The sequence below is a fragment of the Oncorhynchus keta genome, chromosome 8 (genome assembly GCF_023373465.1).
Source record: "Oncorhynchus keta strain PuntledgeMale-10-30-2019 chromosome 8, Oket_V2, whole genome shotgun sequence".
NCBI lineage: Eukaryota > Metazoa > Chordata > Actinopteri > Salmoniformes > Salmonidae > Oncorhynchus > Oncorhynchus keta.
Window position 1 is genome coordinate 9274683 of NC_068428.1, and position 19223 is coordinate 9293905.

The 19223-nt window shown below is 39.9% G+C and overlaps 1 protein-coding gene across 2 annotated transcripts in view; it reads right to left on the minus strand.

Moving 5' to 3' along the window:
- Positions 1–14387, minus strand: part of prkacba (protein kinase, cAMP-dependent, catalytic, beta a) — a 30118-nt gene extending 15731 nt beyond the window's left edge. Inside the window, exons 1-2 of one of the 2 annotated variants that reach the window (XM_035774592.2) lie at positions 14015–14387; positions 1420–1481 (exon numbers count right to left, since the gene is read on the minus strand). In XM_035774592.2, coding sequence (XP_035630485.1) covers positions 1420–1481; positions 14015–14060 — 108 coding nt within the window. In that variant the 5' untranslated portion in view covers positions 14061–14387. Of the gene's footprint in view, positions 1–1419; positions 1482–3751; positions 4011–14014 lie in introns of those variants that run through there. The other variant, XM_035774590.2, reaches the window with a different exon arrangement.
- Between the last annotated feature and the right edge of the window lie 4836 nt (positions 14388–19223).

Genomic DNA, 19223 nt, shown 5'->3' on the forward strand with positions numbered 1-19223 from the left:
AAGATGGCAGAAGCGGATGATGAAGTGGATTCTGAATACAATGACGGTAGAATCAAGCAGAATTGGAGTATTGTCCAAAAAAATTGAAAACTGCCAGTTCTGCCTGTGAATATTATTATTTGACCATGCTGGTCATTTATGAACATCTTGGCCATGTTCTGTTATAATCTCTACCCGGCACAGCCAGAAGAGGACTGGCCACCCCTCATAGCCTGGTTCCTCTCTAGGTTTCTTCCTAGGTTTTGGCCTTTCTAGGGAGTTTTTCCTAGCCACCGTGCTTCTACACCGGCATTGCTTGCCGTTTGGGATTTTAGGCTGGGGTTCTGTACAGCACTTTGAGATATCAGCTGATGTACGAAGGGCTATATAAATACATTTGATGATTTTGATTGAAAAATCTCGTAGGAGTAGTGTTTGTTAATGAGGAGCAGCTGAGCAGAGTCCCAATCATGAAGAAACCATTGGAGTTAACCAAAATGGTGGAGAGAGTGCTGGGTAAAATGAAGGCTGTGAGGATCCTCGGAGGGGCTTATTTTGATTTAGAAACATTCTCAGTGAAGCCCTTTGTGTCCTTACCAGGGTCTTAACCTGACCGCAGTTTGGCGTCACAACCAACTTCAGTGGGCAAAAGCTCACCTTAGACAGCCACTGGCATGCTTGAAGTGTACCTTTACGGCTAAATCCCAGTTTCAACTGTACCGGGCAGATGGAAGATCGCGTGTATGGCGTTGTGAGGTAGAGCAGTTTGATGATGTCAACATTGTGAACAGAGTGACCCATGGTGGCGATGGACTTATGGTATGGCCATAAGCTACGTACAACAAACCCAATTGCATTTTATAGATGGCAATTTGAATGGACAGAGATACCGTGACGAGATCCTGAGACCCATTGTAGTGTCATTCATCCGCTGCCATCACCTCATGTTTCAGCATGATAATGCACGACTCCATGTCGCAAGGATCTGTACACAATTCCTGGAAGCTGAAAATGTCCCATTGAGAACTTATGGGATGCTCTGGATCGACGTGTTCCAGTTCCTGCCAATATCCAGCAACTTCACACAGCCATTGAAGCGGAGTGGGACAACATTTCACAGGCCATAATCAACAGCCTGATCAACTCTATGCGAAGGAGATGTGTCGCGCTGCATGATGCAAATGGAGGTCACACCTGATACTGACTGGTTTTATGATAACGCCACTAATGTTTTTTTTTTTTTTAAGGCATCTGAACATCTGTATTCCCAGTCGTGTAAAAATTCATAGATTAGGGCCTAATTTATTTATTTAAATTAACTGACTTCCTTATATGAACTGTAACTCCATAAAATCTTTGAAGTTGTTGCGTTTTATATTTTTGTTCAGTGTAGTATTTTGTTACCTATGGGAAAGAAGTATTTTGTTATTGATCTCTTACCTGTGGTGGGCACTCCCATTTTCGTAAAAAATCTTCTTTGGCTTTAGCTAAGAACTCTTTCACTGAAAGGTGAAGAAAGAAGACAATTAGCACAGAATAAACACAGGTTAGACAGGTCTATAGAGCTATTGCATTTCTACTTAGATCAGAGTTGCTGGGTATCTAACAGTCAACATGTTCAGGGGATCACACTAACTACATAAACCGTTAGTAAGGTCAGGCCAAAGTAAAGTACCAGGTAGAGGTACTGTACTTAAAAACATCTTTATTAGCTAGCAATTTACAACGAAGAGATGCAAAGAGCACTCACAGGCTTTATAGATAGCCAATTCAAAGAGTAACAACAGTGCATTCGTTTCAGTGGGTTAACACTATTGAAGGGGGGAAAAATGTAATTAAAATTCAGCAAAAGTTTTAAAAGCCACAGCAAACTAACTACAGTGCAGGCATAGAAAGTGCTTTGCGGAAACCACAGCAGACATGAGCAGTCCATAGTCACCGAGGAATGACAAAGTAATTGGCTAAATCCATGAGTTTAGTCATGATGTTACTATTGAAGAAAAGCCACACATTTTCTACTGTTTTAGCAGCAGCCAGGTTGTAGTCCTAGCCTATTTGTTGAATGATATCTAGGCTATTGGCTGTCTGCTCTCTCTGTGACTTAGGACAGCTTATGGAAGAGAATGCGCATACCAAAAGTCTCTAGTTCACCAAGGTTTTTTCAGGAACATTCACCCACATGGAAGGAAATGATGAAGAGGAGAAAGAGGGAAGAAATGTTTATGTAAAAACAAGAATATTAGCTAGATACTTAAGTGGGTTAGATGTAACAACAAAATTACATTGGAGAAGACAACATAAGACTGTGCAATTTCAAATAGCCTAACTCAAATGGATTAGCCTGAAACCACTGGAGTTGGGGGGAATCTCAGTTTAATAAATAAACATGGATTTAATTCATTAATTGAAAGTCCACAATCTTCACAAAATCAACTCTCAATACATGAATGTAACTTCAGTTCATTTCCTAACTTGACTGGATTTCAGCCCAACTATGTCTACATATCAGATTTGTCTAAATCGCAATTATGTCTCTAAAAGGCAAAACGTTAAGACTGAGCTAGCTGTTGAGCTGACCGGGTTTTCTGCATGCAGCATAAGCCATGTCATTGGAGAACTTCCTGTCTGTCGGTAGCAGGAGTTGTAGCTCACTGCTGTAACTACACGATAATAGGGGCGTCTATTTCCATGGGCCTCTCATGTCTGACATGATAGTAGGCCTAACTGGTAAGGGAGACTACGTCTCTCACTAGCTGTTTGAAAGCTCACTGACCCCTCTAACTGACATTGAACGTAACATTGGACTGTTAAGGATAGATCATTAGAAAGAGAAAAAAGTGTTTAAAATAAAAAATAAAAATCAGAATAGAATACAAACCATCCACCCTCCCCGGCCAAGAAGTGGCACAAAGAAAATGACAGGACAGAGATCTCATTCAGACGAGGCAACAGAGACTGACTGCAACAATGATGCTGCGCATTTACAATATACATTACACGTTGATGACAGTGCAGTTTGTGTACGATGCATCATCGAAGTTACAAAGAAGGTTTTAAGAAGAACAAATAGCTACATAGACCTAGTTACTGGTGTGTTTTATTCCTGGTGAATTCAATACATTATCTAATAACTTCCTGACTTTGGGCACTGGATTCCAGGGCACGTAGCACTAGGTAGTGTTTTATGGGACTGACTCCGTGTAAGAACTAACCTAACTCTCCATGCAATTTTAGATCCATGGTGAAGATCAACCGAATGCTTCTATAGTTCGTAACATTGAGGAATCAAGCAAGTTCCATGGTTGTCATATGACAAGAAAAAAACCCCAATAAAAACAAGTAGGTCACTTCTGGTTTCATACCATTTGCTTCTGTTAAAACTTTAGTGTGTTTTAAGATTAATCTTTTGTTTTTTCAGACCCTATGTGCCTTTAGTTTAGCCTAAAGCACCAGTCTGGTCTCACTCTGGTTTAATTATCAGCCCTGACAAGTTTGAAGGAAACACAAGGCTCAGTTAAAGCGTATAGACTCATTTAGAAAAAGCACCAAAAAGTCAAGTGTTACTGTGTCCATGTAGCCATAAAGATACCAGGGGTGTATTCACTAGAAACTTAATATTTACTGGTTAGAGTTTTGCCAACGTTGACGTCAGCAATAATCAAATAAAAGCAGCTACACAAGTTGAGAGTTTGAGCTCGTCTAATAATTAGACCCACTTGGTTACACCTGCCTATTTTGATAGCTACAGCATGAAGAGCACACAGTAACTTACTCAACTTATCCCAAATGATGGTGAACTCTGAGACATGAGGCCCCTCACTCTCCTGGGCTTTTTGCTCTTGGTTGCCTTTGCGATACCTGTTGAAGAATCGGCTGGCAAGGTCGTCCAGCTTTAGGAAGGAATGATCCTTTCCCTGGGCCATTTAGAATTGAAATGGCGTTTTTCCCTTCCCAACGACTAGATCAAACTTCCAGCTAAAAGGTAACCAAACCGTTTTTCAACTGGAGGCCATACAGAGTGATATACACTTCCTGTTTGTGATGAATTGCAAACTGCAATGCTTGACTAACCACACACTAACATAGTATGGGCTTCCTGTTCAACTGTACTTCAGTTCTTGTAAAAGAAAGCCGCTTCGGAACTCTAGACCCCCGTCTAAACTATTTTCACTTTCATACTAGATTAACAGCAAAAATGTGTTTTAAAAACGTACAAAAACATTGCATCACAAAACGATGCACTTTGTTCAAGAACGTTCAATATTTTGTAAACAATACATCTAGGTCTATGATATAGGCTATTTAAACAAAGGTGATATTGCTCTCTAGTGGTAGTGCATAAAGGTTCTCCAGAGTTTTATAGTCTGTTGCATGCCCATCACTACAACTTGATAACATTATTTTTATTAGATTACATTGTAGAATGGACAAATAATACATCTGGTACCTGTAGAATATGTAGAAAAAAATATACAGTACCAGTCAAAAGTTTGGGCATACCGTCTCATTCCAGGGTTTTTCTTCATTTTTACTATCTTGTACATTGTGGAATAATAGTGAAGACATCAAAACTACGAAATAACACACATGAAATCATGTAGTAACCAAAAGTGTTTTTAAAAAAAAATCGAAATATATTTTATATTTGAGATTCTTCAAAAGTAGCCACCCTTTCCCTTGATGACAGCTTTCCACACTCTTGGCACTGTCCCCCAGTCATAACGCTTTTGTGTGGAACTTGGTTTTCAAAATAAACTTTATTTTATTGTCAAGCAGTCAGAGGCAATATCCTAGTCATATAACCAAGCAAAGATATCCCCTCTTTCTAAATAGATATTTCCATCTTCGTCCATGAAACCAATCGCATGTGCATTTTAGAATGGCACTTTCCCACAAATGACATTTTGGAACATTTGCGCATACCGCCATGTGGGGCACATTCATACCTTTTGAACCATTTGGGCTAGAGACACACGGTTTTCAGTAAAGTAATGGTGAAGCCATGACAGTGACGAAGCTGTGCCCAGTTTTTATCTATGGCACTCAGGCTGCACTAGGAAGGAATACAGTTTGACTGTGGAAAAAGTTTCCGGCTGAAAATGAGTCTTACAGGCTACTTGACCAGTGACCGGCACTTACAGAAAACAGAGCCGTCCCTACGCTTTTGGGCAGATTCAAACCCTACTGTTATGCTTGTTTACACTGACCTGCACTGCGGTCAGAATGCAATCATGGGTACGTTAAGACACCGTGGACCCGGCGCGATATATGGGCAACGGAGTACAGTGGCATATCCAACCCCTTCATTGAGGTACATTTTCTGACAAATCTCCCCTCTGTCATGGATGCCATGGTTGCCCTTAGTTTGAAGATGTAATCCGGAGCATTCTGGGTTCTCTTGTCGACTTAGTCTGAATAGTTGCAATCAAATGTCAGAATTTTCTCCCTCTCCTTAGCTATCGTACTCTAATCCACTAATTTCAAAACTCGGTCTTCCAGAAAGTGGAGAGCAACACTTATGCAGTTCTACTACGTGATATATTTTTTTTTTTAAAGCATTAGAAAGGAATACCTACACATGACCAACTCATATTATAGACAGAAGCGTGCAACATGGCAGACCAATCCAAACTAATCTTTCGGCATGTCCAGCTCACTCATTATCTCAGCCAATCATGGCTAGCGGGACGGTTGCTGTCGTTTTCCATGACTCAACCAACTAGGCTCGTAATTTAACAATTGTATTCGTATTTACATATGGAATAGAAGTTTGTTATTATGACACATGAAAGTTCACATGTTCCAGAAGGCATTTCTGCCCAAAAAGTTCTAATGGCTCTCCTGTGAAGTAGTGACGTGCGACATAAGCCTAGTTTCCTGAAACGAGTCACAATAAAGATGTCAACGCTAAACTAATGTTGAGATGTTCAGACTGACCCAACTTAAAATGCATTCAGATTTGATATTACTTATACTTAATAATTTCACATTTGCATAAATTAACATGGTTTGAAGTAGAACCACAGTAATATAGTGGTAGCTATTTAAAATAGCCCTGCTCCTTGGTCAGTTAAGTTACAAAACCAACTTTAAACCTTTCAGGCTATCTTATCATATAATAATAGTTGTAAGAGGTTAAGAATTGTAACACCAACAGTAACTCTTGAACCGTTTCAAGCTAGAGACATCAAACCAACTTTCATGTTCAGGCTAACTTCAAATTCGTACCTTTTAAAAATATTTTTACTTCTGATATTGAGATGTGCCGTCTCTTTCAGATCATCATTATCACAAGTCGTCCTATAATAAATGTGGCCACATATGCTCCCGGCAGGTCCAGTTATTCAGGAAAGCTTAACACATGCTCTGCCTCCTCTCCAATCAGTGGCTATTCCTTGCGCACCTCGACCATAATGCTTAAAAATTGCCAAAATGTATTACCTGTTATATGTGGCATGAACACAATGTTTTATTCAGTTTAGGTTACTTCAAAAGTCTCTTGTGGGCATGTGCACATTAATCCCAAAAATAAATTCCAGCATCCTCAAAATGGATTGACATTAAACAGGTTTCCATCTAACCTTTTTATGAGAGTAAAGTACATATTGGATTTTTTTTTAAAGTCACGACATTTTGGGCAGGCAATATTAAACTGGGGAAATTGTGTCACTTCTCTTGCGTTCATTGCACGCAGAGTCAGGGTATATGCAGCAGTTTGGGCCGCCTGGCTCGTTGCAAACTAATATGCCAGAATTGTACGTAATTATGACATAACATTGAAGGTTGTGCAATCTAACAGCAATATTTAGACTCATGGATGCCACCCGTTACATAAAATACGGAACGTTCCGTATTTCACTGAAAGAATAAACATTTTGTTTTCGAAATGATAGATTCCGGATTTAACCATATTAATGACCTAAGGCTCGTATTTCTGTGAGATTATATTATAATTAAGTCTATGATTTGAGCAGTCTGAGCAGTGGTAGGCGCAGCGGGCTCGTAAGCATTCATTCAAACAGCACTTTACTGCGTTTGCCAGCAGCTGTTTATGATTTCAAGCTTATCAACTCCCGAGATTAGGATGGCAATACTAAAGTCAAAGGTATATGAAATACAAATGGTATAGAGAGAAATAGTCCTATAATAACTCAAACCTCTTACCTGGGAATATTGAAGACTCATGTTAATAAAAGGAACCACCAGCTTTCATATGTTCTCATGTTCTGAGCAAGGAACTTAAACCTTAGCTTTTTTACATGGCACATATTGCACTTATACTTTCTTCTCCAACACTTTGTTTTTGCATTATGTAAACCAAATTGAACATGTTTCATTATTTATTTGAGACTAAATAGATTTTATTGATATATTATATTAAGTTAAAATAAGTGTTCATTGTTCATTCAGCATAGTTGTAATTGTCATTATTACAAGAAATATATACAAATCAGCCGAATAATCAGTATCGGCTTTCTCTGGTCCTCTAATAATTGGTATCGCCGTTAAAAAATCATAATCGGTCGACCTCTAGATTGTGCTCATAGGCGACGTTGTTGCCGGTGATGTCTGGTGAGGACCTGCCTTACAACAGGCCAACAAGTCCTCAGCCCAGCCTCTCTCAGCCTATTGCGGACAGTCCGAGTCCTGATGGAGGGATTGTGTGTTCCTGGTGTAACTCGGGCAGTTGTTGTTGTCATCCTGTACCTGTCCCACAGGTGCGATGTTCAGATGTACCGATCCTGTGCAGGTGTTGTTACACGTGATCTGCCACTGCGAGGACGATCAGCTGTCCATCCTGTCTCCCTGTAGCACTATCTTAGACGTCTCACAGTACGGACATTGCAATTTATTGCCCTGGCCACATCTGCTGTACTCATGCCTCCTTGCAGCATGCCTAAGGCACGTTAAATAAGGAATGGATTAAGACTATATACATCTGTCAGAGCAGCATTGGACTAAGATACTGTGGCATAGAATAGAGTACAGTATATACATATATGGGTGATGCAAAATTTACACACAATTAAAATGACTAAGATACAGTAAAATAGTGTGGAGTGCAGTTTATACATATCAGATCAGTAATGCTAGATACGGAAAGGTTATTAAAGTGGCTAGTGATCCATTTCTAAAAGTGGCCAGTGATTCCAAATCGATGTCTGTATGCAGCCGACTCTGATGTGCTAATGATGGCTGTTCAGCAGTCTGATGGCCTTGAGATAGGAGCTGTTTTTCAGTCTCTTCAGTCTCAGACCCAGCTTTGACAAACTTTTGTGGGCAGTGCAGTTGCCATAACAGGCTGTGATACAGCTTTAAAGGATGCTCTCAATTGTGCATCTGTAAAGGTTTGTGAGCGTTTTAGGAGTTAAACCAAATTTCTTCAGCCTCCTGAGGTTGAAGAAGCGCTGTGGTGCCTACACCGCACTGTCTTTGTGGGTGGACCATTTCAGTTTGTCAGTGATGTGTACACCAAGGAACTTGGTATACACAGAAGCTTTCCACCTTCTCCACTGCGGTCCAACTGCTGTTTCCTGAAGTTCACGATCATCTCCTTAGTTTTGTTGACGTTGCACGAGAGGTTGTTTTCCTGGCACCACACTCCCAGAGGCCTCACCTCCTCTCTGTCGGTTGTTTCATTGTTGTTGGTAATCAAGCCTACTACTGTTATGTAATCTGCAAACTTGATGATTGAGGTGGAGGCGTGGTTGGCCATGCAGTCATTGGTGAACAGGGAGTATAGTAGGGGGCTGAGCACACACCCTTGCGCGAAGAGGTGTTTCCTAACTTCAACACCTGGGGGCGACCCCTCAGGAAGTCCAGGACCCAGCTGCACAGGGTGGGGTTCAGACCCACGGCCTCAAGCTTTATGAGCTTTGAGGGTACTATGGTGTTAAATGCTGAGTCAATGAACAGCATTCTTACATAGGTATGACTCTAGTTCAGATGGACAGGGCAGTGTGCAGGCGATTGCATTGTCTGTGGATCTATTGGGGCGGTAAGCAAATTGAAGTGGGTCTAGGGTGGCAGGTAAGGTAGAGGTGATATGATTGATTTGGACAATTAACCTCTTTGGGCTAGAGGGCAGCATTTTGACGTCTAGATGAAAAGCATGCCCAAAGTAAACTGCCTGTTACTCAGGCCCAGAAGCTATTATATGCATATAATTGGTAGATTTGGATAGAAAACACTAAAATGTCTAAAACTTAAAATAATGTCTGAGTATAACAGAACTGCTATGGCAGGCAAAACCCCAAGGACAAACCATCCAAAAAAATATATATTTTCAGCCAACCACTGATTCCAATGGCTGTCATGTTTATTATGAGGCGAAATCCTCCCAGATTGCAGTTCCTAGGGTTTCCACTAGATGTCAACAGTCTTTAGAGTTTCAGGCTTGTTTATGGAAAAATTTGTTAAAATGCCACTTAGAGCCACTTATTTCTCCCATTTTGGCTGTAATGTTTTCATGCGTGTGGATAAGAGCTCGTTCTTTGTTGTTTATCTCCGGTAAAGACAATAACGATTCTCCGTCTTAAATTGTATCATTGATTTACGTATTAGGGTACCCGAGGTTTGATTATAAACGTTGTTTGACTTGTTCGGAGAAGTTTATTGGTAACGTTTGGGATTCATTTTGTGTGCATTTTGAAGGAGGGAAACCAGTGGATTATTGAATGAAGCGCGCCAGCTAAACTGAGTTTTTGGGATATAAAGAAGGACCATTTTATGTAGCTGGGACCTTTTTGAGTGCCAACAGAAGAAGATCTTCAAAGGTAAACATTTATTATATCACTATTTATTATATCGCTATTTCTGACTTTCATGGCGCACCTGCCTGGTTGAAGAATGTTTTTATGCTTTTGTATGCGGGGCGCTGTCCTCAGATAATCGCATGGTGTGCTTTCGCCTTAAAGCCTTTTTGAAATCTGACACAGTGACTGGGTTAACAAGACATTAAGCTTTATTTTGATGTATGACACAAGTTGTCGAGGTGGAACGCCTGCGCCAGAAAGGTTAATAGACAATGCAGTAAATTAAACATCCGTCACGTCCAGGACCAGAGTCTACGCAGACCGGTGCACCATAGCCAATCAGAGCTGTAGAAGTTATTTTTGCAAACAAGCCATTGCCACAGGCATGACATCATTCATTTTGAACTGGACTGTGTATTTACAGGCAGTTGCAACAGCGCAACTTTAGATCATGAGAACGCATTTATGAAAGCCACAACATACACCCGAATGGATTAATGCTAATACCTGACTTGTTCCAGGAAACAAGGTATATGACGCATTTCACTGGAGGCATTTGAACATAAACATGCCTTCTGAAACATGTTAACTTTCATGTGCCTTAAACTTGTACTCAATCCATAAACACGAATACATTGTTTAATTACGAGCCTCCTTAGTTTAGTCACGGAAAAAGAAAGGAACCGTCCCACTAGCCATGATTGGCTGAGAAAATGGATGAGCTGGACATGCCGGGAGATGAGTTTGGATTGGTCTGCCATGTAGCGTGCTGTTATGCGAGCTGATCAGTATGTGTTGCTACTCCTTTCTACCGTGCCATTTTTTAAAGATATAACTTTAGACATCGAGAACTACAAAAGTTTTGCTACTTTTCTTAACAACATTGATGCCCTGAATTTAGCAGGCGCTATCGACATATCAGTTGGAAAACGTTATGGGCTACTTTCTGCACAACGCTGGCCAAACAAGATGTAGCTACAACAAAACGGAGTTAAATGGTTCCAGTCTGCCGTGATATTGCAAGTTAATGCATACTGTTAGTTAGCAAGCGAACGTTAGCTTGCTGGCTCACTAGCTTACGTTACGTGTATGATCTGCGTAGTAATATTATTCAAATCAGAAATCTATTTGCGTTGCTAGTTACAGCCTAATCTTTTGCTAGCTAACATTGAACATAGTTTCTACCTGCAGATCCATACTACAGCTATGACAATGTTGGTATTGGTAGCAGTAAGAGTTGAGATTATGCCTGTTCATTGTTTAGCAAGCTACCTACCTGGCTAGCTAAATGTCTAAACAAGAGTCCACTTCGGCCAGATTATTACATCACCCACCAAATTAGCCAGGTGTTTCTGGGAGTGATTACAGCCATCTATTGTGTTTCATTAACATGTGTACATGTCTAGACAATAGTGACCCATCCACTTAGCTCGATGTGGCTGGGGTTTGGTAATTGCATTTCCTTCACATGACCCATCAATTTAGACAAGTGGGTTGGGTAAGTGTCATCTAATAATTATAAAATATTTTTATCTGGACACTTTTTGTTTTTGATATTGCTACTATGCAAGTACTATCTCTACCGTTTACACCTTTTGTAACCTGTGACAAATAAAAGTAGATTTTATTTGATATAGCCTGTTTACCACATTGCCTCACATGTGAATCCTTAAAGAAATGGGTGGGGGTAAGGCTTAAGAGAGGGTAAACAATGCTGTATGAGTTTAGACCAATGCCATTGGGGGTACGCCAAATAAAATGTGAAACATTTTTAAAAAATACAAAAGTAATTTTTTACATTTTTTTCCTTCACATTTTCAAACAGTCCATTTATATTTTGCAACTCAGCAATACATTTGGGCAAGGTTTCTCTCGCCCGAGTAGTTTCACTGCCAAAAATAAAAAGTTACACCATCTAGTGTTCAACGAAATAACAAAATGACAAATACAGGTAGCCGAGTCAAAATGTAAATCCAATCACATTACCCGTTACTCTCTCGCAGGAATTCCACTAAAGGTCTGTATGAGCCAAACGTAGCTGCTGCTCACGTTGGTATCTGTACTGATGACGCAAAAGCCATGACAGGGAAACATAGTGGAGTGGGAACGCGTGTGCAAGCAGTTGCTCCCGATGCCACTTGGGTACACTGCAGCATACACTGAGGCTCTTGCTGCCAAGGGAATGCCTGATAGCTTGAAAGATGTTTTGGACACTACAGTGAAAATGGTTAACTGTTAAAGCAAGGCCCCTGAACTCTCGTGTATTTTCTGCACTATGCAATGATGTGGGCAGTGACCATGTAACGCATTTACAACATACAGAAGTGCGCTGGTTATCAAGGGGCAAAGTATTGACACGTTTTTTTTAAAATTGAGAGACAAGCTTAAAGTTTTCTTTACAACCATAATTTTCACTTGTCTGACCACTTGAGTCATTACGAGTTTCTCAGTGGGTGATGTTTTTTCTCGCCTGAATAATCTGAATCTAGGATTACAGGGACGCGTCACATCTATATTAAATGTGCGGGACAAAGTTGAGGCTATGATTAAGAAGTTGGAGCTTTTTTCTGTCTGCATTAACAAGGACAACACACAGGTCTTTCCATCATTGTATGATTTTCTTGGTGCAAATGAACTCAAGCTTATGGACAATGTCAAATGTGATATAGCGAAGCACCTGAGTGAGCTGGGTGCGCAATTACGCAGGTAATTTCCCGAAATGGACGATACAAACAACTGGATTCAGTCTATCTGAACAAAAGAGCCTCATCGAAATTGCAACAGGCGGTTCTGTGAAAATTGAATTTAATCAGAATAGGGCTGAGCTCAGAGTTTCTTGCCTTGGCAAATAGCGCTATTAAGACACTGATGCCCTTTGCAACCACATACCTATGTGAGTGGATTCTCAGCCCTCACTAGCATGAAAACTAAATACAGGCACAGACTGTGTGGAAAATTATTTAAGACCGAGACTCTCCAATACAACATAGCAGAGTTATGTGCATTCTTTCAAGCATTATTAACCTGTGGTGAGTTATTCACCATTTTTTATGAACAAATAAAGTTTTTTATGTAAGATGGCTAAATAAAGAGCAACATTATTGATTATTATTATGTGTGCAGTCTTATAGATCAAACAACCATGGCAAGGTAGGCTGGCACCTTCAGACAAGAGTGCTCTGAAGTACATAGCTTGCCAGAGTGACTTTGCGAACACAAGCGATATGCTGACCGGACAACAGTCGTTCAGTATAGCTAGCGAGCAAAGTTATTCACATTTCTTGCTCGTTAACAAAATGACACGTGCATCTCTAGCTGTGTAGCTACTGAAAAACGATACAAGGGGGAAAAAGTCAGTCAGTCATCCACTCCTCCAATGACATTACGCCCCGCTAGCAGTTAGCTAGCTAGCTAACATTAGGCTCTGTTTTTAGCTTGCTACATAAATACATATTAGTTATGACTGACTTGGGGATCATTGCCCTTGCTAGTTTGATTAATTGACATTCCCTGCCTTAGTTACCTTTGTCCATGTCATTGAAACTTTAACAACCTGAAAATGTATTGGTGAATAAGAATCATGCATTGAACTGCATCCATTTATTCTGCCACGAGACTCATGCCTTAGTGTAGCAGTAACTTACATCATGGAATGTTTAGTTTTACATTTTTAAAACTTCAAAGTTGGTTTTGTATTATAAACTGGGAATATTATATTTTTTACTGAAATTATGAACTGATGATTGTCTGTTTCATATTTGCAAAGTAGTTAAAACGCTGCCAGTTCCACTTTAATGTCAGCGGTTTTCTGAAATAAAAAACGTTAGCAAACAGTTCAATTTACCACGTTATAGTAACGTTAACTACTTTACTTACGTAGCTGCGAAATTAGGTAGATGGTTATCTAACTACAGTAACTGGACAGCCAATGTCTTCGTGAATATCAACATTTAACATGCAAATTGTTATTTACTGTCTGACACTTTCCAAAATGTTTAGCTAGCTAACGTTACTCAAACACAGATTAATTAGTATACCCTCCCTCCCCCACCCTGTTGCACCGCTGGTAGTACGACGGCCGCATCGTCTACCCAACTGTCAGTGTAGCTAGCTTGTTAGCTCGTTAACGTTAGCCCACTGTTGCTAACGATTGTTACGTTAGTTAGCTAAGCCAGTTCGTCCCCTAACGTTAGCCTGCAATCCTTTATCAAATTGGCTCTTGAAATAACGAACATCATTAGTTATCTAGCTTTTCAGGGAAGATAGCAATAATCACTTACCGCTCTCTTGTTCGTTGCCTTTCTTAGCTGTAGCGGCGTTTCCCATCGCACTCAAATTAAGACACGGCGATATATTTGAAACGATGGTGGTGTTGATGGGTCCGTAGCTAACAAGCTATTAGACTTCTGATAGATACTTAATGTTCTGCTTATTAGCCAACGTTACTGTAGCTGGATGGCTAACTAACATTTATTCCGTTAGTTGCACTACCGAATGGGACTCTGCCAACCCCTTTGACCTTTCTTGCAGTTTACTTTATCGTTAGATGCCTATTAGTGTAACACCTCTATGTCACTGACATAAAGACATAGTCAGGCTTTTCACCTCAGCCTGTCGTTCCACCAGCGCAACAAAAAAAACAACAACAATATTTTTGCTAACACCGGAAATTACGAAAACTTAATCTTCTTCTATAATATTATGGTGGTCCGCAAACAAACGTTAGATGTGAATTCCGCCACCTACTGTACTGGAGTGTGTAGTCAATCACAGTATAGACTAAATTAATAAAGAAACATTAAGATAAACTAAACCCTACTATCTAATCCTGTACTACAAAGAAAATAAAAAAGAGCCCTACTAACTTCAAACCCTCCCTCATCCACCAAATCCCTACACATCTATCTTTCCCTCTTTTCCTCATACCGGTACTTACAACAATACATCAACACATGCTTTATTGTTTCATCCACCATACACAAACCATTTGCATGCTTGCCAACCAGATATAAGGATATAATAAATGCAATGTACAATTTCCTAGCAAAAACTACCACTTCCGTCCTAATCTGACCCTTGAATCTTAGTCCACCAACCTTTCTTTGGAGGGCATAAAAATGCCGCCCTTGGACTCTGATTCCTACCTCTGTTGCCATACATCTATCATAATGGCTCTAATCTTACATTTGATTTCACTTCTACACAGTGGAGCATGAATATAAATTGTATATCTTTTTAAAGGTCATTTGGCCCACTCCCGAATTCACTACACCTTGTCTCTCGATTCTCCATAATAACAATAATGCCTCCAATAGTAGGTCACTTCTATTAAATGTATTTATTTTTTATTTTTTATTTCACCTTTATTTAACCAGGTAGGCTAGTTGAGAACAAGTTCTCATTTACAACTGTGACCTGGCCAAGATAAAGCATAGACAACAGACAACAACACGGAGTTACACTTGGAGTAAACAATAAACAAGTCAATAACACAGTAGAAAAAAAATGAAAAAAGAGTATATATACATTGTGTGCAGAAGGCATGAGGAGGTAGGCGAATAATTACAATTTAGCAGATTAACACTGGAGTGATAAATTATCAGATGGTCATGTGCAGGTAGAGATACTGGTGTGCAAAAGAGCAGAAAAGTAAATAAATAAAAACAGTATGGGGATGAGGTAGGTAAATTGGGTGGGCTATTTACCGGATGGACTATGTACAGCTGCAGCGATTGGTTAGCTGCTCAGATAGCAGATGTTTAAAGTTGTTGAGGGAGATAAAAGTCTCCAACTTCAGCGATTTTTGCAATTCGTTCCAGTCACAGGCAGCAGATGACAAACTATTCAATACAGAATCTGAGCATACTACAATTCTGATAGGTTAAACGTCCTGGAGGGCAGCTACTACTAATCGCCATCAGTTCAACAGAGTATACTGACAGTTAGTCTTCAACATAACTCTACATCAACTTGCGTAATGTAAATGCCTGCTCCTGTATGACCACTATCTGGGTCCTTGGAGCCATCTGTAAAATCTGTAAACTATAAAAACTTCTACCAATGTAATTATTAACCAGTTCCCCTATATCACTCACTTTGGTCTCTTCACCAGTGGTTAATGCGTCTTACCAAGGACTTGGGCATGTCCTACTTCGACAATTTTGACTCCTTCTGGAATAGGCCTGGCTACTTTGTGGAAGACTGAATTCACCTGGGTGAAAATGGCTCCCGGCTGTTGTCATCAAACATTGGATAGGTTGTAGGTCACCTAAATTGATGCGATGACAATATTAGCATTACATGTAAGTCCGTTTTTACCATCTCCTCTTTGGTCTCTATGAGAGTTCCACATGTTGTATCTGAAAGTGGTGACATGCCAAATGGTGCTAACTGGATAAATGTAATTTTTATTCCTACTTTGTTTTATTTTCCTAATAGGTATAATCCAATCTTTGAGTCTCATGTTGTGCTGAAATCTCAAAGTAATCTGACTTGTATTGAAACTCCGTATGATTTTAAATGCAGAAATAGTTTGCCATTTTTACATCTTAATATTTGTAGTTTATTACCTAAAATAGATCATGTCAAGATCTGGTTCTCTCAGGCAGACACTGACATTTTTATTGATTTTGAGACATGGTTAAATGATAAAACCCTGGACGTTGATGTTTCTATGGATGGTTACAATGTGTTTAGGGCGGATAGGAAAGGCAAAGGTGGTGGTGTTGCTATTTACACAAGGAATATTCTTCCTGTGTCTCTGATAAAGGCTACCTCCAATCCTAAACCATTTTAATTGTTGGCTTTAAGTCTTCAGTTGGGTTCAAACTCAAAAATAACAGTTATAGGAATCTGTCATCCACCCTCCGCCAAGAATTGTGTACTAAACAAACTCATTGATTTAATTGCCATTTTTATCACTTGAGATTTTAATCTTGCATAGGGAACGCAGGATGCTGACTGTTTAAATGATTTTTGTACTAATATAAATTTGACCCAGCTGATCACAAAGCCCACTCGTCCAAACTTAAAGGACCCTACGAAATTGACTTTGATTGACCTCCTATTTACAAATACTCCATAGAAATATGCTGGGAGTGGGGTATTTGCCTTGGATATTAGTGACCACTGTCCTATTGTATGTGTCAGGGATATACAGACGTCTCGATCCAAACCTTGTTTTATCAACAAGAGGAATTTAAAAAATGTCAATGAACAGGCCTTTTTGTGACCTTTATTTTTGTGACTTTGATTGTATTGCAACTATACCTGACCCAGAGTTGGCTCTGAACCATTTCACAAATGTTTTCAATTGTATTGTAGATAAACATGCTCCCTTTAAAAAACTGAGAATTAAAAATTGGTCTTGCCCTTGGTTCAGTCCAGAGCTATCTGAAGTCATACACAACAGAGATGCTGCCTGGGCCAAAGCTTGATTCATGGACTCGGGCCCAGACTGGCAGTCTTTTAGGCTGTTGAGAAATCTATGCATAAAACTAGTTAAAAAAGCAAAATCAGATTATTATGTTAATACTCTCATGAAGTTACCCTGCTGGGTGAGGTTTATGGCCCCCCCATAAATACCTTTCCCCCTTATCTCTCCACTCTACAGAATGGACTCTTGGTTACCACTGAGAAAGTATGGTACCATCAAATGTTAGGGGAATGGAACAATATTTCCCTTTCTCAACCAGTTAAAAGTGTCCGTTGGTACTTAAAAAATGTGATGTCAGATCAGTTGTTGTCTGGGACATTATATCTGATGATAGGATGACATAAATTGTATCTACACATTCTAGAAAGTCTACACATTCTAGTTATCAGATTCACATGGAATTGTTCTAATTTAAATGTTTAAATATGAAACTATTTGTAATTCAAATTTAATGCAATTTTAGCCTCCTAAATAAGATAATTGTTTCATAGTAAAACATTGGCCCACTCAGTGGCCACTCCCAAGTGAACAGACATTGGTTGAGAACTATGAAACACGCCCTTCTCTACCCCAGTACAAAAGCTCATTGACGGAAGTCAAACTCAGTACCCGATGACGTGAGGACTGGTGTCCAAACATTTAAAAGGGCGAATTTCAATGTGGAGGTGACGATCACCACGCTGGAATGATGAATTTTGACTAGACCAGCCAGAATACAGTGCAAGCAGATTATGAACTTGGTATGAACTTTGAATGATTATTCACTAAAGAAGAAGTGATACCTCCTAGACGTTGAGTTATCAGCTGCAGCTGTAAATGTACGTGGCCTAGGAAAGGACAAACAATCTCAGAAGAACGACAGGGTGATTTAACGTATCCATTGTACAACATCACGCCCAGAAAGATTCTTCAAAGGACAATGCCGATCTCTGCTGGGTAAACCAGTCTTCCATCTTCGACCCATCGAAGCGCAGCTCAGTGTAAATATACAGTTGAAGTCGGAAGTTTACATGCACCTTAGCCAAATACATTTAAACTCAGTTTTCATCATTCCTGAAATTTAATCATAGTAAACATTCCCTGTCTTAGGTCAGCTAGGATAACCACTTTATTTTAAGAATGTGAAATGTCGGAATAAAAGTAGAGAGAATGACTTATTTCAGCTTTTATTTATTTCATTACATTCCCAGTGGGTCAGAAGTTTACATACACTCAATTAGTATTTGGTAGCTTTGCCTTTAAATTGTTTAACTTGGGTCAAACGTTTCGGGAAACCTTCCACAAGCTTCCCACAATAAGTTGGGTGAATTTTGACCCATTCCTCCTGACAGAGCTGGTGTAACTGAGTCAGGTTTGTAGGCCTCCTTGCTCTCACAAGCTTTTTCAGGTCTGCCCACAAATGTTCTATAGGATTGAGGTCAGGGCTTTGTGATGGCCACTCCAATACCTTTACTTTGTTGTCCTTAAGCCATTTTACCACATCTTTGGAAGTATGCTTGGGGTCATTGTCTATTTGGAAGACACATTTGCGACCAAGCTTTAACTTCCTGAATGATTCCTTGAGATGTTGCTTCAATATATCCACATAATTTTCCTCCTGCAGCAAAGCACCTCCACAACATGATGCTGCCACCCCCGTGCTTCATGGTTGGGATGGTGTTCTTCAGCTTGCAAGGGTCCCCCTTTTTCCTCCAAACATAATGATGGTCATTATGGCCAAACAATTCTATTTTTGTTTCATCAGACCAGAGGACATTTCTCCAAAAAGTACAATCTTTGTGCCCATGTGAGTTGCAAACCGTAGCCTGGCTTTTTTATGGCGGTTTTGGAACAGTGGCTTCTTTCTTGCTGAGCGACCTTTCAGGTTATGTCGATATAGGACTCGTTTTACTGTGGATATAGGCTTTTGTACCTGTTTCCTCAAGCATCTTCACAAGGTCCTGTGCTGTTGTTCTGGGATTGATTTGCACTTTTCACACCAAAGTACGTTCATCTATAGGAGACAGTACGCGTCTCCTTCCTGAGTGTTATAACGGCTATGTTGTCCCATGGTG